Source organism: Tyto alba, unplaced genomic scaffold (genome assembly GCF_018691265.1).
Source record: "Tyto alba isolate M040663 unplaced genomic scaffold, T.alba_DEE_v4.0 Super-Scaffold_34, whole genome shotgun sequence".
Classification (NCBI taxonomy): Eukaryota; Metazoa; Chordata; class Aves; order Strigiformes; family Tytonidae; genus Tyto; species Tyto alba.
The window spans coordinates 1,500,663-1,527,877 of record NW_024881309.1 but is presented as its reverse complement, the minus strand read 5'-3'; the positions used below and the strand labels follow the sequence as shown (position 1 = coordinate 1,527,877).

The 27,215-nt window shown below is 51.0% G+C and overlaps 2 protein-coding genes across 4 annotated transcripts; one reads left to right on the top strand and one right to left on the bottom strand.

Annotated features, from left to right (window-relative positions):
- Positions 1-763: 763 nt before the first annotated feature.
- On the top strand, positions 764-6,458 carry LOC116959722 (prion protein). Of its 2 annotated transcripts, none has more exons than XM_042801571.1 (2): positions 764-889; positions 3,875-6,458. In XM_042801571.1, the coding sequence occupies exon 2, from the start codon at positions 3,877-3,879 to the stop codon at positions 4,669-4,671; it is 795 nt and encodes a 264-aa protein (XP_042657505.1). In that variant the 5' UTR covers positions 764-889; positions 3,875-3,876; the 3' UTR covers positions 4,672-6,458. The 2 variants fall into 2 exon arrangements, with proteins under 2 accessions (XP_042657505.1, XP_042657506.1); XM_042801572.1 differs by lacking the exon at positions 764-889 and adding an exon at positions 3,096-3,276.
- A 6,546-nt stretch (positions 6,459-13,004) lies between these two features.
- Positions 13,005-24,655, bottom strand: RASSF2 (Ras association domain family member 2). Of its 2 annotated transcripts, none has more exons than XM_042801319.1 (12): positions 24,589-24,655; positions 23,814-24,012; positions 20,557-20,639; positions 19,305-19,380; positions 18,988-19,139; positions 17,837-17,925; positions 15,969-16,120; positions 15,772-15,873; positions 15,540-15,591; positions 15,335-15,456; positions 14,517-14,614; positions 13,005-14,297 (listed from the first exon to the last, which is right to left on the bottom strand). In XM_042801319.1, the coding sequence occupies exons 3-12, from the start codon at positions 20,613-20,615 to the stop codon at positions 14,228-14,230; spliced, it is 972 nt and encodes a 323-aa protein (XP_042657253.1). In that variant the 5' UTR covers positions 20,616-20,639; positions 23,814-24,012; positions 24,589-24,655; the 3' UTR covers positions 13,005-14,227. The 2 variants fall into 2 exon arrangements, with proteins under 2 accessions (XP_042657253.1, XP_042657255.1); XM_042801321.1 differs by lacking the exon at positions 24,589-24,655 and adding an exon at positions 24,260-24,480.
- Positions 24,656-27,215: the final 2,560 nt, after the last annotated feature.

The following is a 27,215-nucleotide window of genomic DNA, read 5'->3' as shown; positions in this document are numbered from 1 at the left end:
TGGCTGCACCTGGCCTGGCTATGTCGAGCAGCAAAACCTCCAGAGGGTTTTGGCTATATCAGGTGGCCGTGCCAAAATCAGTCTCAATGCAATTAGTTTCAAGCTTCATTTGTGTCTCCCAACCACAGTCCTGAGTTGCTCGGGATTCAACCTGTTTATTACAGCCCATCCTAACCCTGAAGGATGGGAATAACTCCCTATCCTGGTCTTTAGGTCTCCACAACCACACATACCCTTACCCTCCGAAAAAGGGTGCCAGAAAAGCCCCAGCTTGCCATGAGCATCCCATACAAGTTTTAATTGTCTTTTGTGTCATTTCCTCTCATTAAATATTGTGATACCTCAACGTAAAGTGCAACCACTCTGCACAGGAGTGAGTTCTACTCCTCCAGAGCAAAACAGACTCGGAAGACAGATTCATCCTTTTCCCTGTAGGTCTGAGTATTTTATTTGCTATCCCTCAACGCGCAGAGGATCTCTCTATTTCAGGAGATAATGGATTTGCAGCTGTAGCCAGCAACGGCTAAAAACATCCTTTCCTCTCCCAGAGCCCCAACACCAATATTTCCAAACCAGCCCCAGATGCTGATGATCCCATTAATAGGTCTTGAAGAAACCAGTCAAGCGCTGCAATTTTCCAGCCACTCCTTGAGTCGTTGGCATTGCCTCCCATGTCCCTATCTGCTGGGAGGGATGATGCAGGGTGAACCCCCATTTTGCGGGGTGCTGGCCACGGTATTCCGTAGAAAAGGAGGGTGGATGTTGTCCAGGCTGTGCAGGGCTGGGCTGCGCAGGAGCCAGCTCCTCCCTCTTGCTATTTATTCCTCCCTGTAGCTCTGCGGCCGAGGCTGAATCACTCTGAACTGAGCAAGCAACGGGCTCCCAGCCGGTGAGTGTCGGGGAAAATGGGACATGGGGACTTTGGGTTGGATAAATCCAGAGGTGATGGGGCTTTTAACATTGAGCAGCATCACAGGGGCCGGGGGGGCTGCCTCTTTTCCCCACCATTGCTGCCTAAAAATAGACATTTCCAGCTCCGAAGACGAGCGTACTCCTTAAAAGACAGAGCTCTGCTGCTTGTTTATTCAGGGCTGATTCAAAGCTGATGCTGGTGGGAAATATCTTCCCACCCCCCAGAGCTACCTGGAGGGTTTTGTTCTTTCCCACAGCTCCCAGCTGTGCTCCCCCATTATTGGGGGGGGGGGGGAAGGGGTGTGGTTAAAAAAAAAAAAAAAAAAAGGTAGGGGGGATTTCTGAAAACTAGGGATGACATTTTCTGAAAGCAAACTGCCAGCCTGCATCCCCCTTCCCCACAGCCCTAGCCCTGATTTTTCACCCCTCGTGAGCCAGGACATTCCCAGCATCGCCAGAGGGGTCTGGACACCCCTGTTCCCAAGCATCTTCCCACCCTCCTGACCACATCACTCCTCCACCTTCCCCTTTCCCACCTCCCTTCATTTCTTCTCTCCCCTGGCCACCTTAACAAGGTTATTTCCACACTTATTTTAGCACCGGGGTGTTGGTTTTCCTCTCCAAACCCGAAACTGCCTTCTTGCCAGCCCTGCGCATGTAATTGCTGCTTGCAATTGCTTCTTGCATCCTCCATTTTCCGCTTCCTCCTCTGCCCTGAAGGGGTGCTGGGTTTCCTCTGGTTCTCCACCACCAGCGTGGATATAAATCGCTCTGATATAAACGACCTGAATTAATTTCTCATTGCCTACGTTCACCCTCAGAGAGGGAAAACTGGGATAGGAGGGTTAAAAAGAGTCAGGAAAAAATACCTGCGAAGCCATTCAGTAACATAATTTCATAATAATATTATGGTCACACCATATACTATTTCCAAGCAGAGGGAAACCAGCTCCGACTCCAGGGAAGCAGCCCTTTGGTCCCCATCAGGCACAGGGGGTGTGGGTCAGCCACTGCATTTATTCAGGGTGAAGCTCAGCTGCCAAAGAACCTTGGTAATTAGCAGCACAAACGCAAACGAGCCTTTGCCCTGTTTATCAGAGCTCGTCCCTGCGAAGGCAATTAGAAGAACTGGTTGGTGCTGCCAGGCTGGGATATTCTCCAGGGCTTTGCTATAACCTGTTTTCATCCAGAGGTTGATTTTTTTCCCCCCTTGCAACTCGCTCTGGTAAGTCACACACATTAAAAAAAAAAAAAAACAAACCAAACCCCACAATAATAACAATTGCCAATTTATTGCTTTTTTTCCCGTATGTTTTTTGAGTGCCCAAGAAGTGTTCACCCATCCAAGTTTTTGCCATGTCTTTCAGCTATTTTTAAACCCCCTGATCTCATCCTTGTTTGCTCCCAGCTGGTGGGAGCTGCGAGGCGAGGGAGGCAGCAAACCGGTTCGAAAGCAGACTGCTTGCACCCAATTTTTTAACAAGACAGTGCCAAGCAGGCAGCCCAAGCCTGGCTTTCCTCCCCATCACAAAGGGCAGGCTCTCCCACCTTCCCTGCTCTTTTAATTAAACCTCTTGTTAATGATCCCAACCAAAACGCTGACATTAAAGGACCTTAGTTTAAACATTTCTGTTAACATAAAACCAGTTTTTTTTTAAGGGGGAGGAGAGAAAGAGCATCATTATCTGAACCCAGAGAGAGATTAATTTGCTTTTTATGGACCATAAAACCATAGCTAACGTACAACAGAAGAATTTCTGGCTTAATCAGGGGTTTGCCTGCCTGTTTGTGCTGTTAAGGGCACTATCTCACAAGAGACATTATCTCTTCATTAAACTTAATCTCTGGGTTGAGTGGTGACTCTTAAGGAGGCTGGTCCATTAGTCACTGCAAAAAACCCTACTCTGGACCCAAACCTTAATTGTTTCTTGCTGTAACAGGAGCCAAAAAGCGCACCCCAAGCATCCAAGCATGCTGTGAAATGCCTACCCACGCTCTGCTGGGAATGCTTCGCTCTCCCTCCCCAGCATCCTGGGATGCAAGGGGGATTTTTGGGGAATAGCTCAGCCTTGGGTAGGACAGAAAAACCCTTTGATATTGCTGGGCTTGCATATTAAACACAAGGGCAACAGAAATTCAATGCTCCTTGTCATTGCAGGGAAGCATCCAAAGGGATTTTGCAGCTTGGGAGGTATTTTCCAAAGGTATTTCCAAAGGATTTGCAGACCTGGTGTGTATTATACAGGCTGGATTATACATAGGAAGAGAAATGGCTTGTTAAAATGGGATTTCATCCTCACCAGCTAATGCAGGAGATGCCTGGCATGCCCCTGGAATGCCAGCAGCAAAACGCTGAGTGAGCAGGTATTTGCAAACACATTAAACTAGAAAAACAGTGGGTTTTGGTTAAGGTCTGTTGCACATAAACAGGCACTTGGGCAAAACATGCTGAATTTCATTCTTTGGGGAAAAAACCCTTTGGTGCAAGGCTGGACGTTGCCCTCCTTGCAGCCCTGGGTACCCAAAAGCTTTGAGATGGGGATGAATCAGTCCTTGCACATCAGAAATCTCATTCATATAATCTGATGGGATGGAGCAGGTTTGATAAATGGATGTTTTACCTCCCAACTAAGTGAAGCATTTTTCCCAAAAGCTTTTCTTCCACTATTTAAAAGTGCCATTACTAGCAGATGACCCGTTGAGGAGGTGGGGGATATAGATGTATGTATAAAAAGACATATATTAAAAATACTCAGATATATATATATAAATAAGGGAGTTTGGGGAGGACAAATATGCATTTAAGTCTAAAGCTGTTTATTCTGCAGCTGGATTAAAGGGGGTGATATGTGTTTTATATGATGCATAAGTAGGGGATCCTACAGCCTGCGGTGCTCGTGGCGATGCGGCTGCGGGCTCTCTGCCTCCTGTCCCTAACGCTGCCTGTCCTTGTGTCCCGCAGCCATGGCCAGGCTCCTCGTCACCTGCTGCCTGGTGGCCCTGCTCCTCGGCGCCTGGACCGACGTCGCCTTCTCCAAGAAAGGCAAAGGCAAACCCAGCGGAGGCGGCTGGGGCACGGGGAGCCACCGCCAGCCCAGCTACCCCCGCCAGCCCGGCTACCCCCAAAACCCCAGCTATCCTCATAACCCGGGGTACCCCCACAACCCAGGGTACCCCCACAACCCGGGGTACCCCCACAACCCGGGGTACCCCCACAACCCGGGGTGGGGCCAGGGTTACAACCCATCCAGCGGAGGAAGCTACCACAACCAAAAACCGTGGAAACCCCCCAAATCCAAGACCAACTTCAAGCACGTGGCCGGGGCAGCAGCGGCGGGCGCCGTGGTGGGAGGTTTGGGGGGCTACGCCATGGGACGTGTCATGTCGGGGATGCACTACCGCTTCGACAGCCCCGATGAGTACCAGTGGTGGAATGAAAATTCAGCCCGTTATCCCAACCGCGTTTACTACCGGGATTACAGCAGCCCCGTCACGCAGGACGTCTTCGTCGCCGACTGCTTTAACATCACGGTGACCGAATACAACATCGGACCCGCCGCCAAGAAGAACACCTCGGAGGCTGGGCCGGCAGTCAACCAAACAGAGATGGAGATGGAGACCAAGGTGGTGACGAAGGTGATCCGGGAGATGTGCGTCCAGCAGTACCGCGAGTACCGCCTGGCCTCCGGCATCCGGCTGCATCTCGCCGATGCCTCCCTCGCCGCCCTCCTCCTCCTCACCCTCTTCGCCATGCACTGATGTGCCCCAGATCCTGCGGCTTCAAGATGTCACCTGTGTCCCTGTGGGACCCCATGAACCCCACCCCCCCCCCCCCCAGTTCTTGCTTGAGATCATCTTTGGCGAAGAGTCCTTGGGGCGCACCGGGCACCGACGCTCCCCATCACCTCCCTGGAGGCTCCAGTTTAGGCAACTGGATGAAAATTTCCTTCTCCACCCCAAACGTGTCCCTGGCATGGCAGGACAGTGATGGAGCTGGATGCCCAAAAAGGTGGCCTTTACCACGTCCTCCTCCTCGGGGCCACCCTGAGAGGGACGGGGCAGAGAGGAGCTCACCCGGTCCTCGGCATCCCTGCAAGAGCATTTCTGAAAATCCTCTTTGCTCACAAGCAGGGTTTTACCTAATCACCTTAGTCCCGCTGCCACCAAAATCCCTTTTCCCTGGGCACGCCACGGCATTGCACCAGAGCACCTATATACCCCACAGGGGTTTGGTGAGGGTCATATATGGCTTTTTCAAGCAACAAGTTGCCAGGTTGCAATTTTAACCCTTCAGTCCTAAAAAAAACCCTTCCATGTGTACATACAGACCTGCCCGCTCAGCACCTTGCATGCTGCAAATACCTCCTGCAGCAATACACAAAACTAAAGTGATTATTTTCCGCTCCCCCCCCCCCCCCAACAAGGCTGAAGCCCCAGCTGGGTTTCAGGTGACCCCCGCACCACTTTGCTTTTAGTTGAGCCTCGCTGTCTTTCTTAGCCTGTCTAAAGGCAAAAACTGCTGCTGAATGCCCCCAAAACCCCCCAAACAGTAACGCTTGTTGTGTTACAGCCCGAGAAAAAGCTATTTTGGATGCGCTATAGGTGACATGTCAAGCTCACACTTCAGCACCTTGACCTAAGGGATGTTAAAATACAGCAAAAAGGATGCTCAGGGGGGTCAAACATGTAGCAAGAGACTTAAATCCGCCGAATTGGATGGTTACAGCGAACGGCATCAGGGAAACCAAGCCTGAGGAATGGGAGATGCTTAAAAAACCCCACCTTTTACAAGTAATTTGTGGAAGCAGCGGGTGAAATTCTTGCTTCTTGTGTTTGGGTCGATGCTGGGTTCTGTATAACCTGTAGCAGCTGTAAAGTTGCGCTTGTTGAACTGGTCGCCTCAAGTTATATTTAATATCTCTTGTGTATTTTTTTTGCAAGGCACTGAATAACACCGTCCTAAATGATTTTTTGCATCGGTGTAAGCTAAGTGAAGATATAGATATACATACATATATATATATATATAAAATAAATATAGAGAGAAGAAATCTTTCAGGACATTCACCAGAAAAGCAGGGCTTTGAGGTAACCCGTACTTTGTGATACGCGAATGTTTTGTAAATCCGTAATGGTGCATGCACACAATTTTCCGTTCCAATACTTTTCTAAGTGTTCGACGTCTGGTACAAATTAAAACGGATAAAGACAAGATGCACGTCAGCCTCCTTCGTGCAAACAGCTCTCACCCATTCCCACAGCGCTGCAGACAGAAGTGGCATTTTTCGTCTTGGCTGTCCCTGCCTCCCCAGCCTGTGGGTGCCTTTGTTCGCTTTCAGCACTAAATTTGGCCTAAAAACCACAATTTCAGTTAACCTTTTCTCCTCCTCTGCTCCTACTAACGGTATCGCTACCATGCAACAAATATCTAATAAATCCAATGCGCTGGTTGGGGCCAGGGGTTTCTTCTTCTCATAGAAAGTCAACACCCACTTATACCTTGTATTTACTCCATCTATTTTCTGTCTAATAAAAGAGTTTTTACATTTGCTGTTTCAGTGCCATTAAGCCCAACCAACTTCATGTGAAGCCCTAAACTCTACTTAAAGTTGCCAGAATTCCATGTCTCTCCAGTACCTAGATCAGCATCACCGTTAGATGACTTAAACTATAGCAAAGGTTAAAAATTACAATTAAAAAGATGTGAGAGTTTGGACCCTTCAGCCAGATGGTGCTTTAATTTTAAGCTCAAGACCAAGCCTTGGACCTGTTTGATTTGAGCCTAAGCAGGATGCAATTTACTGTGCTGCAAACTCCCTTGCTCACAAGGACGCTAAAGAATTTGATCTTTAAGTGGTGCTTCAGGTAAACCCCAAAGGTGACTCTTTTGCATATTATTGACAGAAAAATAAAGGAAAAAAATATTCAGTACTAAATAGATGACTATTCCTTTGTGAAAGCAACTTGCTCACAAAGAGGAAACCCTAAGAGGTCCATAACAGGGATCCAGAACTCCCATAGGTGCTCAGAAAAAGCAAAATAAAAGCTTTTTTTTTTTTTTTCTTGAAATTAGCTACTGGGCATCCCCACATTAGATCTGAATATTGGTAAGTGGAGTAGCAAATGAGGAGTGGGGAAAAAAAGTAGATGGCTGTCAGGGTTTAGTATTGGGAGCTAGTTTCCAAAATGAGAAAATTGAAAACATCAGGATCCCACATTTCACAACTTCCCTGTGCAAAAGAAATTTTTTAAAACTGTAATGGAAAGAAGGATTTGGGGAACAGCCCCCCCAGTGATGTTACCAGGCCTGACCTAAGCATCCCTGTGGCCGCTGCTCACCTACACCACCTCAGCATCCAAACTGCATCCCAAAAGCTCTCCGGCTCCAAACATTACTGGGACATTTTAGTTAGGAAGTTATTTTGCCCTAAATATTTACAGCTGAATATCTCAGACTCTCCCCTCATGTCATTTAAATGGGGGGAGGCAAATAAATGCAGGACCCGCAAAGCACCCAACTCTGTTGCAGGGAAAATTGCTTCACTGGTCCCCAAGCTACACAGGGGACCCTGATGATCAGGGCCACAGGGAGGTTTACAACCCTTATTAATTAATATTTTTTTCAAGCTAAAGCAAGAGTGATTTCAAACTTGAAATAAAAGAAAAATAGGCAACAATGAAGATACGGTCCTTCAGTAATGGGCTCAGAGGGCCCATCTCCTAATAGACCTTGCGCTGGTGAGCTGCAGCTCAGGAATAGGAGGAAAAAAAACCCAAAAGGAGGAATGCTACACCCCACGCAAAGAAGGGAAAAAAAAAAAAACAACCAACCAACAAAGAAATAACCCCCCCAAGAAGGAAATTCACCATCACCAAAGAAGTGAATCCACACACACAAGGTAGGGGAAAAAAAAAAAAAAAAACAAACAAACACAAAAGAAGGGAAGGGGCGAGGTGGGGGGAGGGAAGGTTAAAAAAACCCATACGCAAGTTCACAAGTTAAAAAAAACAAAACAAAACAAAACAAACCAAAACCAAAGAAAGAACACCCCTTCCAACAAAGAAGGAAAAAAAAAACCCAAAGAAGGAAACCCCCCATTTGCTGACGTGAGTACATGAATATTGCCAGGAAGGGGCTGGCAGTGCCTGCCCAGCAAACGCCCCAGGGGAGGGTTTGCCCTCAACAGGCAGCAGCACAAAATGTTCATTTTTAACTTCAAAAACCCCCCGTCTTCCCTGCGCTTTACCCCGGCACGGGGAAGCTGCTGCAACCCCCCCAAGCAGGGGAAAACGCCAATGCCGGCAATGCTCAGAGGAGCTCAAAAAACCCCCTTTTCCCCCCTCTCTGCGTGCACAGCACCCAGAGTTTTTAAGCAGCGTGGGCTCCTGCGTGGGTAATTGGGTTTTATGGCGACTGTTGGAGCCATTTATTTGCTGCTTCGGGGTTGGAATATTGGAGCTTTCCTGGCTCCAGGAGCACTCGAGCAGGACATGGGGATGCGGTCTGAGCATCCTTTAAGGACAGTTGGATCCAGTAATCCTGGAACCCTCTTGGCCCCTAGATAATTCAATTTCTCTGTATTAATTAGGTAAATATTCCGAATCCTGCAGTGCTGGATCAGGGTCCTGACGAGGATGGGAAACATTTCTGATTTACCAGTCTGATTATAAACACACCCCAAAGCACAAATGCAATAAAATTTTGGGGGTTGTTTTTTTATACCGTCTTCCAAATTACCTGTCCCACGGCACTTTGCATCCCTCACCTCCACAAATAAGCATCCCCCATGCAGGCAGAGTGACTGAATATAGGTTTTTTTTTCGTGGAAAAAACTGCAAAAAGAGGATTCTCAGTGCCTGGCCAGGCAGTTTGCAGAGAGCTGGGGGAGAAATAGTCTTATCTGGAGGCTTAAAATGCAAAGCAAGTGCCCAAACCTCATCCGGGGATGATTTTATCCGTGCAGCTGATCCGGTGCTGGGGATTAGAGGAGATGCATTGCTGAGTGAACAGCACCACCTCCCGTCTGAGCCCAGCCCTGGCGCCAGGATCAGCCCTGGGGAGGGTTTTGCAGAGCTGAGTGTCCCAAAGAACCCTCCAAAAAATCACGCTGAGCTTTGTAGCCAGCTGAGCTGGAGGCTGGCACCTACTGGGTTCACGTTTCAGAGCAAAATGCATGAAAATGGCTTCGCTTTGCCTGCAAGCGCTCACCTAGAAAAAAACACATCTCTGAGGGATCTCGGCATCTGGGGTTGCTCGAGTGCAGCCCCGCTCCCCTGTCTGAACACGCAGCCCCGAAACTCCCCGGCACAAGGTGATGAATGAGAACGTTAATCACTTTTAAGGCCTTTTCCTCCAGTGCAGCCCTTTGCAAGGGCTGGAAATTAAATTGAGAGGGGGGAGCGGAGCGAGTCCTCATCTCTTGCATGCCGGCGGAAGGGAAAAAGCAAGAAAAATTTGGGAATGTGATGTAGGAAGCGAGGGATAATCCCTGCAGCGTTTCTGGGCTCAGGGTGTAAATTAGGGCCATGAGCAGAGGATGCTCATGACAGAGTCTGGTCTGGATGCAAAATACAGGATGGAAAATGCAAATTTGAGCTGTGGTTAGAGTTTCTGCTGGGTTTATTGTTTATTTTAAACAAGTACATGAAAAAAAATAACCCCTTGGTGCACTGTAAGAATAGTTGGATTTGTTCAACCCAGATGCTGTCTCTAAGCCCAGGTGATCACGGTGATTTGGATAGCTGCAAGAGCTTCAGCCTCAGGGGCATCCCCTGCCTGCCTGCTCCAAAATGCCATTGAATCCCTCAGGAGCCAAAAGACTTATGTAAAAATTAAATAATTATTGTAAAAGAGCCCAGAAAATCAACGTACAGCAGCCAGGTCTCGACACCCCTCGACAGAGGCAGGACCTGACTCAACAGCTCTCTTGGGGAGATGATAAGAATAGTCATACCCCACAAAAAACCCCACTAATTCCAAGGGAAGATGATCCACTCACAGACATCCAGCTCAGAAATACTTCAGTGAGGGAATTACCTGCTGGAGGATGGTGATCGTGGCTGCCCACAAGTTTATTGAGGATCCCCAGTATTTTGCTTGGCACCTCTTTATTTTCTTTGCTCACTACAACAGCTGAGCTGCTGCAGCGAAAGCAGGTTTTAGGAAAAGTTTAAGCACCAAAACAGGGACTAGAGAAGAAAATGCAGCTGCTGGAAGGGAAAGCATCCATCACTGCTGCTTTCGAGCTCTTCCCAGGGAGGATTTGCATCCTCTCTGCCAAATGTGAAGCACCTGAGGGAGGCTCAGTCCCACAGCTGGGTGTGTTTTGGGCTGGGGATGCTAAAGATTGGGACATATTTGATGCTAACAAAGCCAGAGAGACGGGGCAGGGCAGGGGTTTCTCTCTGAGCATCATGTTCACCCACCCACCCACCCCCCCCCCGCAGCATCCCTCGAAGATGTGGCTCTTCCTCGGGTTGCGACCGGTGCTAAACACACCGGATTTGGTTAAAAAAAGAGAGGATGTCTCAAGGCCAAACTTTATTGTAAGGTGGAGGAGTCCATTTTCAAGCCCCGCATCCCCTCCCTCCGAGTCCCAGCGTTCTTTTGGGGGGAAAAGAGCATTTTTTGGTAAAGCTGTTCAATGGGAAACAGAGCCAAGCGCTGGCAGGGCTGATCTCTCTGGGTGCAAATATCCACACGTCCTTGCAGGGCTGGATTTGCTCACGTACGTGCTCTTGCGGATGGTGGGTTTGCAGGATCCGGCCAGCTCCCGGGTGGCCCCACGAGCACGGGGGTGGCTGCCCAGCCCCAGCTGCTGGCACAGGGTCCTGTCACGCCGGCGGGGGGGAAACCGAGGCAGAGCATCTCTTCCACCTCCCCAAGCCACATCTAATCTCCCAGGAAAGTCATTCACTAAGAAATCCCAGCGAGCTCAGCCGGCCGGGGGTCACCCGGGGCCCCCCCTCCCCGTGCTCAGCGCTGCAGCCCGTGGCTGATGAAGCAGACGGCGGGTGCCAGCAGCAGAGCGGGGCTGATGCCACCGTGCCGGTCCCGGGAGGCTCGGTTGGGGGGTCCCCGCTTGGCACCCACGTCCGGCCAACTTGGGGCATGAAATCCACCCGCCGGCGGGGGCTGCCGGGCCGCTGGGACGCCGTGACCCAGGCGGGACGGTCGTGGGCGCCCCAAAAGCCCCATGCCGTACCCCGCGGCAGCGCCGGCCGCGATGGCCCCCGCCACCTTCGAGCCGCGGCCAGGGGTGCCACCGCTGCGGGAGACGGCCCGAAAGCCCCCCCGCAGCCCCCCCCCCCCGCCGCCGCCGCCTCGCCCGCCGGTTCTCCCCCCGGCACCGCGGCGGCCGCTGGCGACGTCGCTGAAGAGGGCGAGCAGCAGCATCGCCACCCAGCACCAGGCGTCTCGGGGCCTCATCCTGCCCGACCTGCGAAAGGGGCACAAGGAGGGATGGTGAGCACAGGGATCCCAGCTCCGTGCACTGCGTGGTCTGCCTTAGGCGCAGGCCAACCTACTTTTAATATAGTTAATAATTTAATGTATTTAATATCTTTAATGTATTCTTGCACGCTTACCATATTCTATATATTTAATAAATAGCAGGTGGGCACCACCAGTGTGGTGCAGCGCAAACACTCCCGCCTGCCCGAGCGGAGTTGCGCTCTCATTTTTCCACCCTGTTGCAAAACACCGGAGCATCACAAAGCAACTCCCCCCAGCTCCATCCCCCCACCCAGAAACCCCTTCAGTTGGTGGCTGAGCAAACAGGCTCATTGTACCGAAGCTGCTGAGCCATCGCAGCCCCAAAATCGTCCCAAAAATAGCAGGAGCCGTGTTGACAAAAGCCTTTTGAAAAAGCAGAGCCCCCCTGGCCGGCTGCCCCGGCCGCAGCATCCCTGTGTCAGCGTTTCCCTCCCGCGGCCCCTGCTAGAAGGTGCCAGGCCTGACCCCCCCTGCTTCAAAACCCAGCGCTTCAGAAAAAAAAAAAAAAAACAACCAAAACAACAAGCCAGGGCTCAATTAATTTAATTTGCCTCTTCTCACTGCCCTGCTCCTCCAACTAATGTGGTTTATTTTAAGAAAAGCTCGGAGAAACATGCGTCCCCCTTCCAGCTGTTTGCAGCTGCTTCGCCACCGCTGGAAACACTGCAAACCCGGGCAGTAAACCTCACAAAAATTAAGACACAGAGATTTTTTTTTTTTCCTTCCTATTTCCCCCTTCTTTATTTCCTCTACAGCAACCAAGCTTATGGATCACAACCTGGGGAAAACCGGGGTGCTGGAGCGGCTGGGCGGGGTGCGGTGCCTCCGGGGGCTGCTCTCCCCATCCCAACCTCCAGTTCAGGCACGTGCCAAAAACTTACGCTTTCCATCTTCCTACCTACCCAATTCTTTCTCATTTTATCCCTGGACCCCGTGCCGAGGGTGCCGCCCTTACCCGTGCACCTGGTGCCGCGCCGGCGATGGCTCTTCCCGTCTGCGCCTGCCGGGCTCAACTCACATCGGACTTTTCCCGGCAGATAAAGTTTCAATAAGCGGAGCCAACGTCACTCGCATCCCCCTCCTGCGCGGGGAGGGATAAATGGGCTTCAGTGGGCTGGCTAACGCGGGGCCGGCGGCTTCGGGGAGAAAGCAGTGGGCTGGGGATAACCTTGGGGATGCAGACAGCTCAGCCTCGAGGAGGCAAAAAGCCCTGAATAGATCAAGTTTAAAAATTCAATGTTTTTAAAACCAGGCTAAGCAATGCAGAAGTTTTCTTCTAGAGGTGAGTTTTACCTTCTGGAAGGGAAATGTCCAGAGGATGGAGCCCACTGACCAAGGTGCATGGGCATAAATAACCTCTAAGGGCTGGATAAACCCTACAACAGCCCAATACTCCCCCAAAAATCCCCCAGCAGTTTAGTTGTGAGTCTCCAAAACTGCAGGGCAGGAGCATTTCTCCTTGGGAAACTTCTCCACTGGGATTCAGGCAGATTTTGCTTTTCTCCCTCGTTGCTCTTAGCCCACACAGAGCCCATTTCAGTAGCATTTCCATTCACAAAGTGCTTTAATTTGAATAAACCAGGCTCTAACTCATGAGTTTTCATTCTGTTTTGTTTTCTTGTTAATCAACAAAGCAATGCCACAGTCATCCTTCAAATACATAAAAAGCCTTTCTCGCTGTACAATACTTTCCCTAACACATGTTAAAGGTGGAAAAGGTACCATTAAAATAAAAAAAAATTACAAAGCTACATTGCAAAAACTCAAGGGAGGGAGAAAGTCAGAGTTTTAGTTCACATCGAGGTATAAAATTGATATTGCTGGTTTAGCCCGGGAGGAAAGAGGTTTTTCCAGGTGTGATGGTGGTAACAGAGCCAGTCCCAGTCCCGGTTTAACTGGGACGATGTGCCGGCACCGCTGCAAAAATCAAGTTGCAAAATAAATCCCTCTTTATTTCTGCCTCCCCCTCCTCCTGCCATCCCTGCCACTTTCCATACAGCATCCCTCGAGAGATGCTCAGCGCCGTCAACTATTCCTGCGAGCACTATTTGGCATGTTACAGCTACAAGAGAGGTTTGACATCATGTTTGTTTTTTTTTTTAAAAAAATCCCTATTATTAGTGCAAATTAGAAAGCAGGGAAGGAGGGGGGTTACGGGACCAGATGCAGGTTAAGGGAACACACTGGAAAAATACGATTTACTCTTTCACTGGAAATCCATCTGTCAGTCCCCAGGTTTGCTTTCGGCAGCAAAAATGTTAAAAAAACCCCAATTCTCAGCCGACCCTTTCGATTTACAAATGCTTCCTGTCACCTGTGAATTATTGCAGTAGAAATGTGCTTTTTTTAAAAAAAAAAAAAAGAGGAATTATTGTGCTCTCTTCCCACCAAGCAGCAGGTCCTCTGCTGGAAGCCATGTGTGGGCACCGCTGCAGCGAACATCTTCAAACTGAGCCCCAAATTCTTGCTCTCCAACGCTGCAGCCCTCGCTCGGCCCTGTCCTTGGTGGCTTTGACCTGCTCATGGATTTCCTCTTTTTTTTTTTTTTCTCCCATTATTTCCAGGGATTTGAGGTTTTGGCTGAAGCTGCCACCGGCCAGAGCCTTGCTGGGAAAAGCCCCATTCGCAGAGGAGGAACCCGCCGAGGATGTTGTGCAGATGAAGGCGCGGGAGGATGGGTCGGCTCAGAGCCGGAGTGATCCAGGAGGACACCGGGAGCGCTCCAGGAATGACGGGGGTTTGGGATTTGGTACGGTACGTCCTGCAAGCAAACGGCTCTTCATGCGATGCAACCCGGAGCCGGGGCGTCGGGGAAGCGTTTCACATCGCCGTCGGACCTTCGGAAATCTCCTCCAGCCTTTGCTCGATCATCAGCCGGAGGATGGAGTATCTGGAGAGGCAAAGGGCAAGGAAAAGAGGATTTTTGAAGCATCAAGTTGGGCTTTCAACCCAAATTGCCAAGAAAACCCTGGAATAATGCAAAACACAATGGCTCATGCATGCGTTAGGGATGCAAGGCTGTGCAAATGAATTTTCAGCACCAAAATAACCCCCTGACAATGTCCTTCACTTTCAGCATCTCCCCTCAGTGCCACTGAGCCCGGCGTACTTGCGCATTAACTTCTTCACTTCACGATCCTCCTCTTCCTCCAGCTTCTGGATGAAGCTCCTGAGGACAGGCATCTCGAATTTGATGTACTGAGCAACCTGGGTAGGAGAGAAATGCTAAGCTGGGTGATGAAGAGGGCGATGCGCAAACCCTGCGAGGCTGAAGGTGACCTCCCAGCATTCTCTCCCCAGATTTAACCAGAGAAGTCAAGGATCCCGCTGACTTTTGCAACAAACCCTAAAAGAAACCATGTTTCCTCTGCACAGCATGAACATCAGCTTGTCCAAATGAGCGCTAGCTGGGAAAAAATTCAACTAAGGTTTATTTTATTTTACCCACTGGCTGCAAGACTTGGCTCCTTAAGACCTGCGCATCCCTGATGCCTCACTGAGTGCTGTTTAAGCCCAAATACACCCCAAAAGTGCCTCATTTGTGCTGATTTAGGAGCAAAGCGGTGCTGGGATAGGAGGAAGCCAGCAGATGGCATAAATGAGCCATTCCCCATCCACAGCGCTTTCCCCAGCTGGAAAAAAACATCAATTACGCCAAAGGCTGAGCAGCAATTGCTCTTCTGTGATCAGATTTGGGGTGGCAAAAAAGGGCTGGGCGTGTTTGCTCTCAGTTAGAGTTTAAAGCTGCTCTTTAAGCAAGTTTTTTTCCCATTAAATGGGGAGCTTTCGTGGGAAGACATGGGAGCAAAGCAAAGCAGAGTGATTCCTGCATCCCCAGCACAGGGATGCCCCCCCCCCAGTTTTTCAGCCCTGGCTGCATCCCCAGCCCACCCAAAACCAACGAGCGTCCCGTGATGGCAAACTCACATCATAGGTGACTTCTTCCACCTGGTCCTTCTCCATGAGGAAGACCTTGGAGACCTGCTCGCAGGGGCCTTGCAGGATGCGGGCGATCAGGGGGTAATCGCTGGCTCGCAGCTTCTGCTTCTCTGCAACACCAAAAGCCCCGGTGCTTGGTCCCCTGGCTGTGCCGCCCCGCCGGCTGTGCCGGGGCAGGGATTTGCAGACTCACCTCCGCTGGTGTGGACGATGTAGAGCGCAAACTCCTCCGCTGAGTTTTCAATCTGAGCAGAGACATAAATCACTATTAAAGGTCCGTGTTTCTCCACTAGGCCTCCCCAGAAATTAAAAAAAAAAAAAAAAAAAATTCATTATTTCGCTCTGGCATCACATTTTATATCCATGGGATATAAACCCTCCATGCAGAGCGACCCAGGAGTGTGTGGGGAGGATATCTAACGTACCTTGAATTTATTGAGCAGCAGTTTGAGGACCTGGGGGGTCGTCATCGTGCTGTTTATCCGGACGTTGGTGACGGAGCCGTACGCCGGCGTGAACACGGACGTCTACGGGGTGCAAAGTCCATTTAAACCTCCACGCCCCCCTGGCAGGATTTCCCCACCGATCCAACGGGAGAGGTTTCAGGGAGCTTGGGGTTCACCTTATGGTTGTAGAAGTGCCCGTTGATGGAGAAGCGGTGACGGCGGATGCGCCGCTGCTCGCTGGGGGTGCGGGTGCTGCCCCGGCGCCGGACGCCCACGTCGCTCCGCGTCCGCATCAGCTGCGGCGTCTCCTCCGGCTGCGCCTTGGCGGCTGGAAAACACCTGGTGGGAGGGGGCGGGGGGGCAAGCGAGAACCCCCCGGGGGCCTACCCCAGCATCTCCCTGCTGCTAAAGAGCTCCTGGGATTCCCCACCCTCCCCCCCCCCCCCCCCCCCCCCCCCCCCCCCCGCCGTGGATGCCAAAATCCCCATCCCAGCAATACGGCCCTACAAACTCCCCAGGACAGATTTAACCCACCAGTTTAAACCGTGGCAGCTACTGGTTTATCCTCGCCCAATTCCTGAAGGAGGCTATTAATTCAGAATTAACCGTGTAAATCCAGGCTGCTACCTGGATAAAGCCTTTTCTCCCCGGGGACTTGAGCATCTTTACTCTCTTTTTCGCAATTTAACTTTTTTTTTTTTTCTCCTTTGCTTTAATGAGAACAGGCAAGCTAGGCCAGCACTTCAGATCTCTGTGTGAAAACTGGCCCAAGTCCAGATTATTATAAACTGGCTCTTCATCCATTTTTAATGAACCTCTTGGGCTTGAGCTTGGATGTTTTAATTCAAAGCATGTCTGCAGCAAGAAAAATCTCTGGTGCGCACCACTCCAGATGCACGCCACAGGCCATGGTGACTAAGCACTCACGAGGAGCTGTGCACGCACATTATCCACTGATTTTTATAGGCTTTTGGAGAAAAATATAATAAAAGACTCTTTCTTATGCACTGGCAGAGGATTAACATCATATGGCTGGCTGAAATAGCTGCTGGGTTATTTCTATGGTACGATGCGTTGTGGATATCGCCCAGGCAAGCTTTAATTAAGGGGGAAAAAAGGTGTCATGCATGGGGAGATCAAAAAGTGAAAGAGGAAAACCTGGAAGATCAAGGGTGGGGCAAAGGGTTCAATGGATCAATGAGTTTTGCAAGTGCTCAGCTCCTGCCCTGAGCCAGGAAGCGGATGAGCATCCTGAAACCAAAAGGATTAGCTGGTTCTTCTCTGCTTCCAGGGTGTATTTCCATAAAAATATCCTCCAAAATAAAAAACAAAACCAACCAGCCAAACAAATAAAAACAAAAACAAAACAAAAAACAAAACAAAACAAAACAAAACAGGAACATCAGCAAACTGCCCCGAGTGAATGAAAAAAAATGCATAAAGCAGATTTTTCCAGTGGGAATTGCTGTGGGGCAGCTCGTGTCCCGTTCAGCTGCCTCGTGCTCAATACAAGGGGTTAACGAAGCGCTGGGGCGGATGAGCTCTTCCCCCTCCATACAGAATTAAAACCAAGGAAGGGAAAAAAACTTTGCAGAAATGTTGACTTCCCCATGGTAACGGCACTTCCCAACACGCCTATTCTTCTTCCCTAAAAGCGGAGCTGCCGGGAAGGGGAAGCGCCAACATCCTTTTCCCTACGATCCCACGAGGCTCTTTGCTCCATCCCCCCTATTTTTTTCCAAGCTCCTCTTCACCACATCCCACCGCAGCCCCTTCCCCGAGCAAAAACACTTAGGAAGGGTTTCGGGCCATTAGGGCTAAGATTTTTCTTGCCTCAGTTAAATAAATTAAATATAGGTGCTTTGGAAATGGCTCTAAGTAACTTGGAGCAAGCTGAGGACAGTGATTTCTAGAGAAAAAAAAATATTTTTTATGTTTTCTCTAATAAAACTGGATCATAAGGCAGCTCTCTAATAAAACTGGATCATAAGGCAGCTGCTCCCAGTGACCTGGCCAAATCCAACCAGATCGGAGCCCAGCTCACCTGCGCCGCTCCCGGGATTCTCCGCATTTGGCATGGGCTCTGCATCCGTAACCTGGATGTCTGGCAAAGTGCTGGGCTTCAGCACGGACCTGGCAATAATAAGAAAAAAATTATGGGTGCCCTGTTAGCGTACAGCTGCAGAGGGAACAATTTCCTCTCCAAGCCCCCACACTATCTCCAGGAGGGGAGACTGCTGCCTCTCCCTGCAGATTTAGCCCTGTAGGGTTGCAGCACAGGCTAGTTTCAATAGAAATCCTGAATCTCATCCCATCCCGCTCCCAAAAAACCCTTTGGAGGGTCGTATCCCAGCTGCTCCCTTCCCGGGAAGGGATGCTGAAGCCCAAAACAGCCTTTTTGCAAGCTCCAGCATACAACCTGCACAAGCAAAAGCTGAACCTGGCCCTTTTTTCCCCATTGCAGACATCTATAAAACCATGCAAAAGCCACGCAGAACCCCCCACAGCCAGGACAACCCACGGACTTGCTGCTCCTGGGCACCTGAGGACCAGCCTCCAGCTCTGGGTCCCACGGGTGCTGGGAACCACCTGTCCTGGGGTAATGGGCCCAGAACAACATCCAGCATTAAACTTGTATTTAAACCCCAGGTTGGTTTTAGAAGGAGCAAGCAGAGGGGTCTTTGCAAAAGGGGGGCTATTTGCAAAAGGGAAGGGGTTTACAAAAAGGGAGGGTCTTTGCAAAATAGACTGTTTTGCAAGGCGGGGGTGTGTTGCAAAAAGGGGAGATTGCAAAAAGAGGGGAGTGCAAAAAGAGAGAGTTTTGCAAAACGGAGGGGGTTGCAAGAAGGGTGGGTTGCAGAAAGGGTGATCTTTGCAAAAGGCTTTTTTTTTGCAGAAGGGGACTTTTGCAGAAAGGGGGGAGTTTTGCAAAAAGGAGAGAGCTTTGCAAAAGAGGGGTGGTCTTTGCAAAAGGGGGAGTTTAGCAAACTAGGGGGGGGGTCTTTGCAAAAAGGGGAGTCTTTGCAAAGTGAAACCAAGCTACTTTATTTTGGGCTTGGCTTCTTCAGGGTGTTACCTGTTGGAAAAAAAAAAAAAAGGACCCAGACAAGGAAGCTGAGGGTGCAGCCCAGCAAATGCTGCCTTGGTGGGTGGCAGGGGACCCCCCCACGCACACCTTCTTTTCCCTCCACTCACCCGTGGGCTCCCAGGTTGCAGCCTGAGTGCCAGGAGGAAGAGGAGGGTGGCGGGCGGATGCGCTGGTTGTCGTCCTGCATCTGCAGGCGGATGGGTCGCCGCAAGCCCCAGGAGATGTTCAGCAGCCCCTCCACGATCAGCTCGCCTTCCTCCTGCCGAAGAGAGGGGCAGCTCCGTATCCAAAATACAAACAGCGACAAAGATGACCAAGAGGCATTTTTTTTTGGACCTCACAAATCTTAATCAAACCCCATATCCTTGTTTTTTTCTCTCCTGCAAGAGATAAGCTGGGTACCTGCCCTGGGGGGGTTTCTTACCTCCCGGTGTCGCAATTGCAAATTCTGCCCTTCGTAGTAGATGTTGTACGTCTTCAAGTGTAAGAGCAGCTCATTTCTGGAAAAAAAAAAAAATTGGGAAAGATGCTGAGAAAAGGTGTGGAAGAGCCAGGAGGGATGTTGCAGGCACTGCCTGGTACCCAGCGTGGTACCCCCTGAGCTGACAGAGAAATTTGGGGCATCTGGGAGAAAGCAGGAATGGCTTCCCAGGGTCAGGCTGGGCGATGAACCTGCTACACTGCTGGGGGGACCCAAACCTGCTTCATCTGGGGCAAATTTATGTCTTTTGCTGCCTCTAGACATCCCTTGTTGAGGGCATCTGCTGCATATTCAACCAGGGTTTGCTCTTTGCAACTACAATCAGGGAGACAAGGTCTCCTGCAACTGTGCCTTCCATAAACCTGCAAAAAGATGCGAGAAAACCCATCAGACTTTGGGGGAGTTGGTCACAAGGCTGAAAACCAAGGAAATTTTCTGAGCACCCAAGCGCTTGGGTCATGCTAGAGTCACAAGTTTTTACAGGCGAGTTTATCATGTGGGCTCGTTGCTCTGGACCCTGACCTTGAGGTCAATTTAAAAGTCTGAGCCCTGTTCCAGTTGAAAATGAATAATTAAAAATACATTAAAAATAAAAAAAAAGAAACCAAAAAAACCCAACCCAGGCTGTCTAAGTACAGCTACGAATCACAGGGAAGCGATGCCTCTGGCATTAATTCATAAAGCTGGCATTAATTCAGCTGGGCTGGCTGATGGAGTTTAAGGATGCTTGGCACCATCAGACTGGTATAAGGAAGCACAAATCACGGGGATTTGGGGTTATGAGAAAGAAAAAAGGGAAGGGAAATATCACATATATGCTTTATCTCCTCCAAAATCTTCCTTGAAACTTAGGAATCATTTTACTTCTTTACCAGAGCATAAAAGGCCAATTACTAATTGGGACCTTTTCCAGCAAAACTTATATTTCATGGAAGTTTATAGCGTGTTTAGCCATGCTCCGAAGAAAAAATTTCAAAATCCTGTCAACAACCCTTTTTGGTTTTTTTGAAGGAAATTGCCATTTCTTGCCCCAGAATGTCTTTTTCTCTCCAAATTCAACTGAATGGAGTTAAAATCGAGGGATAATCCCTGCCTCCCAGCTCAGAGGCGAGAACCCCTTGGGACTCTTGCAAATATCTCCCCAGCTACCAGCACCGACTGTATTTCTGCATTACCACCCTGCCGAGCCTCTTACTTGGAGATGTATTTGTCTTTTCCGCAGGGGACCAGGTACTCGCAGCGGCCGTAATCCATCCTCCCGCTCTTCTTTCATGGGAGCTGAATTGCAAAGAGGGAGGAGAGAAAAGCACCGGTGTGAACCGCCCTGTTATCGCATCCCTGATACGCACCCATGGATAATGGGGGAAAAAGAAACTTGCTTAAATTTGGAAGAGCTGTTGGGAAAAGGCTCCAGCGGATGCAGCCGCGGGTAAAGTTTGATGCGGCTCCGCCGGGAAAACTCATGGGGAAGGAGGGGAGATCAGATAAGGGGAGAAGCGTTGTAAACTCACTGAAAATTTAATACGAGCAGAGATACGCTTACGCTAACATTTGCATTTCGAGCATCCACGGACCGCCCCGCTGATGCCAGACCTGGAGGTGGCAGGGTTCTAAGCAGCAGTTGTTCCTTTTCTCCATTTATTTTGTTAGGGTTGGTTTTGTTACAAAGCTGTGGATGCTCAGGTCTGGATCCAGCCCGATGCTTCCTCGTGCCACCCTGAAACCAGGCAGCGGGTGTGAGGGCTGACTTCTCAAGCAGCGAGAGACGCTGGGCTGGTTCCTTTATCTGTGTTGGTTTTTTTTTTTTTTTTTTACAAAGCCGATTGAATTTTTGTGCATTCCCTCTCAGTGCCAAAACATCTCCATTGCTCTCATTCAGAAACTCCCCCCAAAATCCCACCTTTGGAGCAGTTTAGAGCAGGAGCGTGAGTGTTGGATGCTACAAAGTGGCATTAAAATGAGATTTAGAGTGAAGCCCGCAGCGTCACTCGCAGACTCAAAGCACTTTGGAAATCAGGCCTTGAAGTGCAACATTGGGCCAGTTTTGGGCTAGGAGAAAAGGCTTCTCAGGTCGCGCTTTTCCTTGGGTGTTTGTGCAGACTCTCCTACAGACAGGATTTCATTCTTCCAGGGCCTCTCCCCTCCCTTCCCTTGTCCAGAAAGAGAAACCGAGGCGAGAAAAGAGCATTTGATCCATAAACTGCTCTTTTCTTCCTCCTCCTGCATCGCCACATGCTTCCTCCTGATCCTCTAGGAAACAAACTCATATTCCTGCCGAAAAAAAAACCCTCTCCCACAACTAAATCTGGGTGGATAAATGATTCAACCAAGGCTGTGAGGGAAAACCTGTGTTGGAGGACAGACCTGCCCCTAAAAACTGAGCGCAGCTGCAACCCCCTGATTCCTACCCCACACATTGGGCTACATCCTAGCAAATAAATTATATACAACAGCAAAAACATTGTTTGTCATACTACAAGCCACCGAAGAGGTTGCAAAAACAGAGCTGGTGTTTAAGCAGGCAGAGACAGGCAGGGGAAGGGCAGGAAGCTGGCCTGGCCCCCGGGAGGGGCCCTGCTTTGCCTGGAGAAAGCAGAAGAGAAACCCACCAGCGAAAAATCGCATGTCACAGCGGAAGAGCTGACAAAGCTCTGGGTTTCCTGACAAGCCGAGGAGCTGCGTGAGCATCCTGGCAAAGCTTGGCATCAACCCTCCTCCTGCAGCCGGCAGCCACCTCTCCCGCATCCATCCATCCTCCCATAGGGAATAAACCCCATGATAATCCTATTTATCCCTCAAAAATTATATCAGGAGGGAATTTTGCAGCCAGCTTTGGGATAAAAGTTGCTGCAGTGGCTGCATGGCACCTGCTGTGGTGGGGACCCAAATTTAGGGACTACGAGCTGTGAGATACAGGAAGGGTGGAAATGAGCATCTTGGTTGTGTGTGTCCCCTGAAAGCGGATGAAAAAGCTCCAGGGAAGTCACCGCTAAAGCATTGCTGCACAGAGGGAGGATGAAACGACACGGCTGCTTGGCCCATGCAAAAAAGTTGCCAAAAATATCCGTGACTGAAAAAAAAAAAAAACCCAAAACCCTCCAGTGGCGCAGCCCGGGGTGGAACCTTTGGTATCGCAGGGAGTTTCGCTCCGTGGCATCGTGGCGATCCGAAGGGCGAAGCCAAAGCCCAAGTTCCCTCGAAGGGGATATTGGGGTGAACACCAACTGAAAAAATGACTCATTTTGGGATGGAAGGGAAACCCCGAAATGCAGGTTCATCCCTCTGCGCCGAGGAGTCCGGTTTCCTGTTTACCGCCCCTGCGCTGCCACCTTCGCCTCCGTCATCACATCCTCTTCCGAGTAAGTGAGGAAAGGGGCAAATTCTTCCTTTTTTGGGTCTTGAGAGCGCTGGGCTGGGGGTGGAAGGGAGTGGCAGCCACCCGGAGATCCCCAAACGCAGACCTGCTGCTGCCACTTCCCTGATTTTCTGCCATGGTTTTGGCAAATGGCTGGAAATCGCCAAAATAAATGGGCTGCCAACGTGCAAATTGCCCAATCAGTTGCTCAACTTTGGCAAGCTCAGCACCGTCTTCATTGCCCGGCACCCCCGTGCCTCAGTTTCCCCAGTCTGAGCTGACATACTTCCTTCATGCCCAGCACAGGCTGAGGTTTCGCTGCTGTCCTGCAAAGCACTTTTAAAAGAACATCAGATCGAACCAATTCCCCCTGCACACGTGGCAGGAGGATTTCAGCCCTCACTACCTTCCAACACGAGCCGTCAGCTGCTCCCACAGTCAGGCCCGACAGACCCCAGACTTATTCTGCTCCCTAAAAATAACCTTCCTAACACCCTTCCCTGGATCCTTACAGCCTCATCTGTTCCACGGTGCAGAGGGAGCCTGGCCACACTCACAGCCCCTTAAACGGAGCAGGGATGAGTGCTCACTTTTGCTGAGCTTTCAAGGAAATGCACAGCTCAAATACAAAAAAAAAAAAAATAGAAAAAAAAATAGAACACCCCCCCCTCCAAGATAGTGTTTTCAGCAGGAAGGGGTGGTCTTCCCTGCTCCTGCAAAGCAAGGAGCATTTTTTAGGGTGTTTTTGCTTTCTTAGTCCCCTCCCATGGCATGTTTCAGCAGCATCCCCACTGCCGCGTCGACATCTCCCCACTCAGGCGGGAGATGTGCTTTTGGTGCAGCTGATGCTTCCCCCCCGGCCGTGCGAGGGATTGTGGGAATATCCCGTTCCCCGGGGAGGCCGTAGTGCTCCCTCCTGCACAAGCCCTGCCGCTTCCCTGCAGCCCAGGGCGGCTTTTAACCGTCCCAACGGCGCGTCAATCCCAATGCAATCAGTAGCAAAGCATCATCCGGAGGCGACAATTCCTCCCATCCAGGCACCGAGAGCCTCTCCGAGCTGCTTTGCTCAGCGGTGGGGTACGACCAAGTGCTCTCACCCCGTCCTGGCAGATCCTTGACGTGACCGGTGGTGCTCAGTGGACGGCTCCTGCGAGCTGGTGCAGCCGTGCCTTTGGCCCAGGCGTGATTTTGGAGCTGGGATTTCTTCCCAGCGTCCGGCCAGCGTCCCTAAGCGCGAAGGTGCAGCAGCTCCATTGTTTTCCAGCGCCGCTATTGTTCCAGTTGCTCAGCCCCGTCCTGCAAAGGGGAAAGGAGAGGGGAGCGGTGAGCGGTGGCAGAGCCACCGGTGGGTGATGCCACCCGGGTGCCAGGCTCACTTGGGGACAAGTGAGGGGACCCATTGCCCACACTCAGCAGGTCAGACCCCCCCCCCCCCCCCCGAGCAGAGCTGGTGGCCAACAACAGCTTGTTGTGGGCTACGGGAAAGGAGCTGGTGGGTCTCCAGCCCGGGTGCGATGGGGGCTGCAGGGAAGGTGTCTGTGACCTGGGGGGGGGCGGTCTGTGGGTGCTTGTGGCTTCCTCCCAGCCTGCGAGAGCAGGCAGCCGCAAAAGAGGGGGTGATGCTGAGGACGAGGATGCTCGTTGGGTGCAGAGCTGACACCCCTGGGGCGTGGGGGGGCTGGATTCCCCCCCACCCCACCCCCCCGCCCCGAGGGTGGGCTCAGCCCTCCGCGGGGCTCCCGGGTAGCTCCGGCTCAGCCCTGGGGCTGCTCCCCCGCCGCGCCGGGGATGGGGATGGAGACGGGGCTGAGGATGAGGATGGGGGTGGGTATGAGGATGAGGATGAGGATGCCCCGTCCCGCCCGCACTCACCGGGTCCCGCTCCGCGCCGCTCCGCAGCCGGCGCCCCGCCTAGGGCCGCCCCTCGGCGGGGCGGAACGGGGCGGAGCGGGGCGGAGCGGGGCGGAGGATACGCGCAGGGATAGCGGTGCTGAAATCCCGGGGGCCACCCCGCTCCAGCACCTCGGGCTCACCCCGGCACCGGGGTCCCGAGGGACACCCCCTTCCCGGGTGCCCGGACTGGGGATCCCCCGGAGGACGCCCTCCCTCGGGCACCCGGTTTGTCCCCCCCGGGAGTGGGATCCCGGAGGATGCTCCAGCTCAAACCCGTGCTTCAGGCTCTGGGCCTGGGATCTCAAAGGACACCCCAGGACCAGGATCCCAAAGGTTTTGCCCCATCCTACAGCACCGGGTTGGAAATGCTCCTACCATCAGCTCCAGCTCTGTGCAGGACTTCCTGTGGGCTGCATCACCCAGGCGAAAGTGCTTATTTCTGCCTTAAAATGCCCCAAACGTTGTGATATTCAGTGCCAGAGCCGCGCTGGCATCACACTTTGCTGCTCTGCCTTTGGGACGGTGCAACAGGGCCGTGCGCTGGCAGCAACCGCTTCCCAACCACGGCTGTGGGATCCTCCCTGGGCCCAAAACCGACCCTGAAAAGGGGATTGAAGAGGAAATAAATCTTTTTTAAATCTCCCTGGAAGCAGAAGTTGCAGCCTGAGGTCACGGTTATGTCTGAAATGGTGCTCAGCCTCCAGCCTCTGCTCCCGGGCTGCGGGTCCCATCCTGCCCGCGCACCCCGCAGCGCTGCGGGAGAGTCTGGGGGAGCGTGGAGGTATCAAGTATTCCAGAAGAGCAGCGGCGTGCAGCCGTGTCCCTCTGCCTTTGTCTGCTCCTGACCTTTCTCAGAGCTTTGTGGCTTCTCCAGGGTTTTTTTCTTTTTAAGGAATTTGCCTAGAAACAGCCCACACGAAGGGGAAAAAAAAAAAAGACAAAACCAAAACTAAAAACAAAGAAATAATCTAAACAGCTGCTTTAGCAAAACAGGCAAGTCTTTACAACCAGGGATTGTAATCAGCCTTTTATTTTCCTTTTTTTTTTTTTTTTTTTTTTGATTTGTATGTAAAATATGAGAAGTTCAGGAGGAGCCATCTGGCTTGGGGAAACACTGACTCGGCAAAAGCCAGCCGGGCTGGGGGTTAGTATTTATATTCCAGCAGCATCTTCGAGGGCTGGCGGAGATGAGAGGCCCTTTGTCGCGGGGAGAACCCGGCCGTGCTGCACAATGGAGCCGAGCCGGCCCCGGCTGCCCACGCTCTGCAAACCCCAGCCCCAAACCGCAGGGATTTAGCCCCAAAGAGAGGGAAAGTTCCTACCATATCCCCTAGATTGCGTGGTGGGTGCAATCAGAGCAAAAGGGGAAGAAAAAAAAAAAAAAAAAAAAAAAAAAAAGTAAATAGAGGGTTTTACTGCAGGCACCTGCACAAGCACAAGGAGGAACTTGGTTGCAGAACTGGGGTTAAATCCTGATTTTGCGACATCCTGCTCATTGCCTTCAACGCACACGTGGTGGGTCAGGAAGGATTGAGCCTGGATGGAAATGGAAACATTTATTTGCCAAATAAAAGGAATTTGACCCACTCCTGCCTTACGGGGACGGGCTGCCAGCTCCTCACCCGCACAGCGGCTGTGAGTGCAAATCCGAGGAACCAAACCCACTTGGAAGGAGACCAAAAGCTTCTGCCCGCGAGCATCCCTCCCAGCTGCTGAAAATCTCCCAGGAAAAGGGTGCTCCGAAGTCAGAGCCTGCGTTTTGCTGCACAGGGATGTTACGGCACCCGTTTTGCGGGTTAAATCAGCGTTTCTGTGCTAAATGTCACTCAGGGAATGCGGTTGATGCCTTTTAAACTTTAATGGATTTACTCGCTTCCACTCCCATAACTGAGCCCGGAGCTCAGGGCCCTGTCAGACCCAAGCATAAAGCACCAGCTCTGAAATTCTCCAAAATTGAAGTACTTCCCCCTCAGACATCTAACTATCTCTTTCGCACCCCAGCAGTTTCCCATTATTTCAACTTTAAGACCGTCAAATACCAAACTATTGCACATTTGGATACACGTTAGTTTAGGAGCATCCGATAACCGTTATGCAGAGGGGAAGGGGCCGTGGCTCTTGAAAGGTCTTTGCTTGTACCTAGCGGCTGTGCTTCAAAGAAACACATGTTGCCCCCATTTGAGGATGTTTCAGTCATTCTGAAAATCCTCAGGTTTTGAGATTCTGCCTGGGATAAAGCCCTTCTCATTGTGCTGATGCAGCTGATGCTGAATTTTGATTCGGGCAAGACATAAGGAGAAAACACAATTATTTCCAGAGCTCTGACCCAGTAGCACGAAGGATTAATCAGGATTATCAGAGCTGTTTTCATCCCTGACCTGAACCCAGCCCAGCTCAGGAACAATCAGGAATCCCCCACCCTGGTCCCACAGCTGCTCCACCAGCTTTGATACCAGATCTACTTTCACACCCCTCTCGCTGTCGATTCAGGTGACTTTTTGTCATTTTTCTTCCCATCTGGCTACAGTTTTTGGACTAGTCACAGTGGGCTATGCCTAAATTAAGAAAAATACCTGGGGGTCTTAATTCCCCCTAAAATCAATAGT